At 51.5% G+C, this 8,563-nt stretch overlaps 1 protein-coding gene across 1 annotated transcript; it reads right to left on the reverse strand.

The window, feature by feature from the left end:
- Positions 1 to 3,764: 3,764 nt before the first annotated feature.
- On the reverse strand, positions 3,765 to 8,262 carry J4E92_007775 (uncharacterized protein; the record flags this gene model as incomplete). The annotated part of the gene is made up of 2 exons (XM_051499138.1): positions 3,765 to 4,745; positions 4,798 to 8,262. 2 exons carry the CDS (start codon positions 8,260 to 8,262, stop codon positions 3,765 to 3,767), a joined length of 4,446 nt encoding a protein of 1,481 aa, XP_051350873.1.
- Positions 8,263 to 8,563: the final 301 nt, after the last annotated feature.

Below are 8,563 nucleotides of genomic sequence, written 5' to 3' on the forward strand. Positions count from 1 at the left end.
ATGGCCAAGTTCTTCAAGGGTGGTGCTGACATCAAAATCTGGGGTTTCGCGATGGTAAGCCCCAATATTTCCAATGATCTCCCATTCGCTGACGGGTATAGATATTCTTCAACACCACCACAGTTACATACGCACTGGCGTACTTCCTGCCCATCATCCTAACATTGAACATGGGTTTCAGCACCGGCGCTGCCCAGTGTCTCGTTGCTCCTCCTTACGCTTTTGCTGCCATCGTCATGTACACCACCGGCTGGCTTGGAGACAAATACCACCTTCGCGGACCCATCATCCTGTTCAATATGGTTCTCTGCCTTGTCGGTCTGCCCATCATGGGTTTCCATTCCAACCCGAACGTCAGGTACTTCGGCGTCTTCTTGACCACCGCTGGCGCAAATAGCAACATTCCCGCGACGATGTCATACCAGGCGAACAATATCCGAGGCCAGTGGAAGCGCGCGTTCTGTTCTGCCATCCTGGTCGGCATGGGTGGTGTTGGTGGTATCGCTGGAGGTCTCGTTTTCAGGTGTGTATCTGCAAACTGCATTCCATCGACCATGCCGTTCTAATGTCGAGTAGGGAACAAGACAAGCCCGGATACGAGCCAGGACTGTACGCCTGCATTGCGTGCTGCCTGCTCACAATCGTCATTGTCATTCTCATAACACTGAGATCATGGAGCTTGAACAAGCGTGCGGATCGTGGTGAGCTCGAACTAGAGTACAATGATGTATGTCTTCTCAACCTTCTACTCATGTGGCAAGATGTTAACGTACGCACAGGATGGCGACCAGAAGGGCTTCAGGTATACTTACTAGAGCTGCACCAACCGGATCATCAAAGCATTGATGGTTCTGTACGAATTCGAGATGCCACACCAGACGATCGTCTTCTTCACACGGAATCTTCTCCGGCTTTAGAAAGCATCCCGATATTAATGAACTCATGCCCCATTGTTCACTGCCTTGATTGATTGTTCTCGAAGAACATATGTGCAACGTGAACGTGAAAAGACCTTGAACCGGGTAGCTGTACACGTCGTGCGTGCACAACCAGGCTGCTGTTATATGGTGTTTTTGCCAGCCTCGGGATCAGTAATCATGTTCTTGTTGGTCTGCTTCCACTCAAGTACGCGTCACCCGCTCTTGTAAACGCGACTTTATGCGCTGCCGGAACTAACGTCATAAAGCGTTGGATGGCGAAATGTGCGCACGCGCTTCTTATCTAGCACATCTCTACGTGTGTTGGTGGCACAATTTTCGCGTCTTGGCACGTGCACGCCTGTCAGATTTCAATTTGAAATCCAGGGTCTTACTAAACGGTGAACACGTCAAAGCCCACAACTCGCATTTCAATACAGTATATAGGCTAAGTGGTGTTGAACTCGCTCCCTATAGCCGGCTCCACCTCCTAGGGACAGCTCACAGTCTTCCAGAGTCCTCCCTCGAGCTGTATAAAACATTCACCATTGCTGTCACCGAAATCGCCGCTCACAAACACTTTGCGCAAACTTAGCAGAGGCCACAAGGTCTCGTAGAGGGCGAAACGAACCTACTAATACAGCAGCATATGCCGCAGTGGCAGCGAAGACTTCTGCTCGTCCTGCGTTCGTGCAAAGCCTTACACTCAGTGCAAATAGCAATGTGTATACGGCTATGAGCCCTAGCTTTGCGTTTGGGTTGCTCAGAAAGTAGAGACTAACAATCGCGCCGACTAGCAAAACTGCAGCGAGAACCATGCTTATCGCAGCCACAACCTGTGCGACGAGTGTGTCATTATATCTGTTTGATCTGTCGAGTTCCTCGCGTGGTGAATGTTTGGTGAAGAGCCAGTGGTTCCTCAGCGAACGAGACAGGTAATCTTGGTTGGACGGCTTCTGAAGAGCCACAAGGTCTTGTGCATCTTCCAGAAACTTGCTCGCGCGACCAAAAATCAGCTTCTTCGAGGAGACTGGCATGTTTTGAATCGCGGTTCCGTTGAGATAATCTGTGTAGGTGGTCAAGATTCGTTGACTGGGTTTACCGAGTTGGGCGACTTGAGCGCGCAAGGTCAGCGCTTCGTCTGGCCAATGAATCAGCATGAAGCCCAAGATGTGATGAAGAGACCAACAGTATTCTTGCAATAACCCCTGCAATTCTTTGAGCTTTACTTGAAGCTGCAATTCGAGGCTGTTAGAACTGGGTATCGCCCGTTCGCACATAACTTCCCACCGCTGAAGCGACCGGCGGGTGTCCAGATCGGCTGACTGCCTGATCTCAGATTCTAGACCTTCGATCTCATCTTCAAGTGTCACCATCTGGTATTGCAGCGACAATATGTTGCGCGCTGCAAGTACTCCAAATTTGCGAAAACACAAGCGGCTCATCGTCAGGATCTCGAGCGATCCATTTGGCTAGCGATGGATAGCCATTTCTGACGTCTGCGAGATCGATATCAAGAGGCGAGGTAGACGGGGCCATGAAGTTGTAGCTATGCTTGAGCCTTGATCGGTTAGGTTCGATATCATATGCTGTACCCAGGTGACGATGGATTTTACGCAAAACAGTCATGTATTAAGGTGGAGTGAATGGGTCAGACGAAGCGATCCTTATCTACTTAGGTACTTGAAAGTAACTCGACAGATGCGTCGGGGAGCAAGTTGAAGCTCGGATGAGCTTAGCCCATGCATCTATGGTACCGGTCACACAAATGTGGCGAAGCTCATGCACCTTGACTGCGGTCAAGTTTAAGGGGCGGCCTCAGCCGCCCCTCCACATAAATCCTGCGTGTCCTTATCTCTCCACGTCGAACGGCACACGAATCTACTCACGACCAGATCTGCAATAGAACTACCTGAGCGGAGTTTCTTCACCCAACGAAACATCTAGAAGCTTTCACCATCATCCCAACCAAAACCACAATACCGAACCGGGGTGACACAAGACCAAACATTGCTCTGAGCTGAATCACCCACGTTCCACTGTAAATTCTCACGTGTGTGAGGCGTCCCCGCGCTCGGGAGCTTCGACAGCAGCTGACCAGGTTCAGATCAAGTACCAGAAACGTCACCATGAGCCTCAACATCTCCCGTCGCAAGGTCGACTTTTTGATCAATATGGATTCACCCGAAAACGAAAAGTTCTGTGAGATGACACGTCGTAGCTGCGAAGACGACCGAATCGATACCCTTCCTCTTCGAGACCGACGTGCCGCCCGTGAGGTAGAAACGAGGCGGCGTGCGCAATGGGACGGGGAACAGGCGTTGGGACAGGCTAGTCCGGGGATGGCGCTGTTAGTTCAGTAGCAGAGATGCATCGTTAGGTACTCACCTACCAAGGGTATGAGCACGCCCTTGATACCCGAAGGACGCAGTTATGGGTCCGAAAGGCTCATGATTAACGGGAAACACAACATCAGAATGGGAGCCTTGGGAAGCATGTACAGGAGCGGGCGACAGTGTTGTACACAGAGCACGTTCTGCGGCTTGTAATCTAGTATTATATACACTTCAAAGGAAATCCAGTGGTATTCAGCGAAAGATCAAAATGTCAAAATGTGTGACAACGCCTGCCCAGTGCCAACGGCATAGCAAAAGGCTGGAAATGCGACGCCTTCACCACCCAAACTCCGTCCGTCGCTATGCAAACGCTCTGAAGAAAGTGAAGAGAAACACTAGATCGAGAACAAACAGCCTACAGCAGAGATGGCCCGCTACTTCGCTTCATACTCGTGTTAACGAGGACTGGTCGCTAGTAAGATTTGTATTTCTGCACAAATGTCAGTCCTGCTCACATCACTAGTATAGTAGCACCACTTACATCTTCAATCTTACGCCTCGATTCGGGATCAAGCGCATTGCCTGCGCCTAGTAACGCATTGCTCACCGCTTTCGTAAAACCAACTGCAGGGCGCAAGACGACAGTCGGTCCATGTCGACGAAAGGCCCTTGCGACACCCGTGCCGCTACCCTCTTCCATGACCGATGCAGGAATCGCGATTACTGCGTCACGAGCAGTGTTCCAGTCGCGTTCGAAGTGCCGGACCGCGCTGCGAAGACCAGCGCCCACACCGATCGGCTGATTGGCGTAGTTCGATACGGCGCGTGGCTCTTCTGTATCGGAACTAGGATCTTCGCCATCCCAGTCGAGGGATTGATGGCGGCTCGATGAGGCAGTCTGTGGGTTCAAGAACTCCTCAGTGCCTTCCAGCACAGTTTGCGCGCCGATCGCCACCTTCGCACCCAGACGTGCTGCCTCTGACGTTGTGTGCATAGCGAATGCGTGTACACCCTTCCCCAGACTGCGCACAATTCGACCGTCTTTCTTGTACTCGCGCATTGGAATAACGACGAGGTCTTTGAGGCCGGAACCGACATTCACAAAAGGTCGCAGTCCTGCCAGCCCCGATAGTACGCCTGGTAACTGATTGTTCTTGACATCCGGTGACCACACGTCATTGAGAGTCTTGTGAAGTTTGTCGAACGATGTGATTCCGTATAGAATTGCGTGGCGTAAGGTGATGTCCGAGCCGTCGAGGACGAGAAAATTCATGAACTCCGTTGTGTGGCCGGACCGGAGGCCACGATAGTCCACGCGCTTTGGCTTGTAGTCCAACTTCAGCTTGACTGCCATCACTTCCAACCGCTGAATGAAAGGCTGGTCAGCAGCCGGGCTGCTAGCGGGTGCGGAGTCATCTTTGAACTCAAAGAAACGCGTGATGAAGTCCAAAGCATCCTGATCGATATGCAAGCGGAGTGGAAGGATAGACACCTGATGATCAAATTAGCAAGAACTGGGATGTTCAACATGCATCAAGACTTACTTTAATGACGAGCTCCGAAGCCGCTAGATCAGTGATCGGCTTGACCGTGTTGAGTTCAAGATTTATCATCGGACGAATGAGCTCTCTCTTCGCTGGATCGATTGCGCACGTGACAAACTTCTTCCAGGTAGAGCTAGGCATGTGATCGAAAACCTCTAGATCTCGTACGCGGACATTAACGGAATTGACCGTCTCGCCTGTATCCGGCGGAAAGACGACAAGATCAACTCCGACCCCGCTGAGGGAGAATGCAATCTTTTTGTGTTTACTACGCTCGAGCTTGAGACGACGCCTAGATTTGGTAGTACTTCGAGGCCGTAGAGTAGCTCCAGTCGAGCGTGTCGCTGTTGACGTCGCGTAACTGCCCGTCTCGCTGGCAAGATCGTCAATATCATGGTTGATACGTCGGGCTAGAGCTCCTTTCTCGTCCTTCACATCCACACCAATCCAAACCGAGTTGAAGAGGAAGTCTTGCTCAACGAAGTCATCGTCGTCATCCTCTTCTCGTCCCTTATGCCGTCGCTCCTCGGCGCGAGCCTCAACGTCATCCACAGCTTTGCTGATAACGCTGCGTGTTCGAGGCCAGTCATAGCCGTCGTATAAGTTCCAGATTACGTTGACGTCGCGGACGCGTACCTTTAGTGGAGCGCCTGTAACCTTGAACTCATTGGATGGATGATATTGGTTCTTGGCAGAATCCCATTTACGGGCTTTACCCTTTGGTTCGATATTTGACCCTCCGAAGTAGTCGCCGTCAAAATCAAACGCTTCTTCTCCTTGAGTGACTTCGTGCTTCTCCTGGAAGCTCTCAAGGAGAGCTCGATCGCCACGTTGGCGAGTTATAGGCGGTGTGGCCAAAGCGCTGAGATCGTCTTCTGCCAACAGGCTGTCACCCATTTCCTCATCAGTCGGTAAGGGTTGTGAATTGTAGAGTCCCCCAACGAAAGTAAGACTCTTTGACAGATCATCTTCCATCAAGTCAGCATTGCTCATGAAGTCATCGGCCTCGGCTTCTTCATCTTGCAAAAGTTCATCGCCAGTGAATGACTTCATCATTTGCTGTAGCGGTACCATCGTACGATATCGCTCTGCGGTTGATGGTGGCGTCGGGGGCTGTAGACCGCTCAGAATTGTCATGAGCGTCTGTGTAGAATCTGCGCATGACTCGATAACAAACAGCTCATTTTGGAACTCCACGTCCACGAGCTGTGGGTGTTCCCGTCCATCACCTCCAATATTGACAAATATCTTTGCGGCCGAAATCGAACTCAAAGACACATAGCCCAAGCTTTTCAGCCCATTTAATTGGCCGTTGGCAGAGGGTATGGTCGAGACAGGTCCGTGGTCTTCTACTAGGCGCGCTATGTCATCTATAGCATGCATCGAAGCCTTGCGGAGGTCGACCGTGACAGAGTAGTCGTTTCTTGCTTGCTTACCCGTAACATGCGCTTCCGTGAGGACGAAGAGACCCTTCGAGAGTGATTTCCGAGGATTGAGACCAATTGCGCAATCCCTCAGTAAAAGATCGACCTGAAGCGGCTGAGAGACTGCTGTGACTGGCGAACTCGCCTGGGAAGATTGTCGGCTGATGGTTTTAGGAGAGGATGCGCCTGTGACGGTTGCGACGCTTGAGGCCAGGCCTATAGCCAGATCGTCTACCGTGCCATCCTCAGCAATCCCCAGCGCTGCCATAATCGTGCTGACTCGGTATTCAACGCATAGGTTGAATAACTTGACTTTCACCATGGGGTCCATCTCATCGCCCACCATCCTCAGCATGATGACGGGTAGTTCGTCCGATGGGTCTAGCTCCACAACTTCATGGACCAATACTTCTTCGTTGCGCCGAACAGTCGCTTTGCTTACTTCGACAGCAAGCAAAGCAGGAACTCCGACGTGTGCTAATGCCGATTCCTGCAAGATGACTGAGACATCTCCAAGTTTCTCATTCACAGTGACGCGAGCATCCAGCCGTTTCACCGATGCGAGGCTTAGAAGACCAGGTCGATCATCATCTGGCAAGTATTTGGTGACCTTGGATAATCGAGCCAGCTCTGTCCCCAGAGCCTCAAAGGCTTTCATGTGTTCAAGATCTGAAACATGAACACCGATTTCAGCGATTTCAACTCGGAGTACGGAACCTTTCTTTCGCTGACGTAGCAAGGTTTCGATGAGGATGTCGTCGTTGTTCTCGTACGGGTTCTTTGATGGCGTGATTAAGGATATTAGCCTGGTGAGATCCTGCTCGCCAGGAGCGAAGAGAAAGTTGATTTCAGTGCCTTTCAATTCTCCAAAGAAAGGTACAGTCTTGGGGGCGACCTCGGTGTAAGGGCCAGTCAGCTGTGTCTCGGAAACTTTGAGGCGCACATTGCTTTGCCGTACAGCAATGCGTACCGTCGTCGTGTGAAGTTGCATGGAACATGACTTCCCCCTGAGGGCCAAAGATACCTCACCGAGTTTTACGTCGATCTTCGGAGACTTCTTGGGTGGTGATTCTTTGACAGGGGGAGGTAGACCATCACCAAAATGTACACCGCGAGGCCGAGAACGGGCTGGACATATGACAGGACTTGCGACTGCGCTACTAGAGTTGATGGAGTTGCTCAACTCTAATACGCCGCTGAACCCACCAAAGGAGCCCAACGCGTCGTCCAGTTTCTGGATGTCAAACAAAATGTTGAGGGGACGGGTGACGATGGTGATACGATCGTCTTGCCCCTGCTCGTACTTCAGTTCTATATCGTGATTGGGTTGTTCTAGCGGGACATTGGCCGACCGTCTGGATTTCGGCCGTGAGCTGTGGAAGGAAATGATGTCTTGATCCAAAGATGCTAATGTGAACTTGCCAATATGAAGTTGAGTTCGCAAAATACCGGAAGACTTGCCACTGGTGAGGTGTATAGCCGAGAAATTGGCTCTCAATATTGCATCCGAAGGTTGAAGTTCCAGTTGGTGCTCTGAAAGCGGCCCTTCCTGCGTAGATTCCGCCAACACGTGCTCCAGCCACGATAGAGCAATGCTCTGCACGGAAACTTCAAAACTCATGGGAGATGATTCCAAAGTTTCCGTGGACTTCGATTTCACAGTTCCTTCGCTTGAGGACTGTTCCCCGGTCAGAGCTTGTGTTGCCCTAGCAAACATAGCGGCCATGATGCGGCCAGTGGAAATGTCCATATGACCGACTACGGAGCCGACATCGACAATAATCGAAGCCACGCCTGTTGTCGTGGGCTGCGCTGGAGGCCGAGATGTTTGTGGGGATGCGGGGGTAGGTCGTCCGCGAGACGACGCTTCCAGGGAGGGCTTTCGACGGTGTGAAGAAGAATGTGCATAATTGGAGAACGATCCTGGCATCTCCGTGAAAATAGAATCTTCACCCAAATTGGAAGGACTAAACTCCATGCTTGCCGCATCATCGACTTGCTCACTTGTTGCATCATTATGCTCTTTATCACCGAGGGCCATGGGGAACCACACAGTAATCTCATCTATGGTGAGAAACCGTTTGGCATGTTTTCGCGGACCGGGCGCGTCAGGCGTGGGGGTTTGTCTAAGTTCGGGTCTTGGCGGCAAGACCGAGCTCTGGCGGCTTCCCGGACGTGGAGTCTCGCATCCATCGTCTGCTTCTGGCAATGGCGCTAAAATGCTACCGGAGATCATATCCTCTGGTATCGGTTCCGACCTGTCGGAACTAGATTCTTTACTTGAGTCTGACGAAGAGTCCCAGCCTCCGGGAACATGCCCAGCATGAGCGGAACTAGCCTGC

This window comes from Alternaria infectoria (genome assembly GCF_024043175.1).
Source record: "Alternaria infectoria strain BMP 0036 chromosome Unknown scaffold_13, whole genome shotgun sequence".
In the NCBI taxonomy this organism is placed as follows: Eukaryota; Fungi; Ascomycota; class Dothideomycetes; order Pleosporales; family Pleosporaceae; genus Alternaria; species Alternaria infectoria.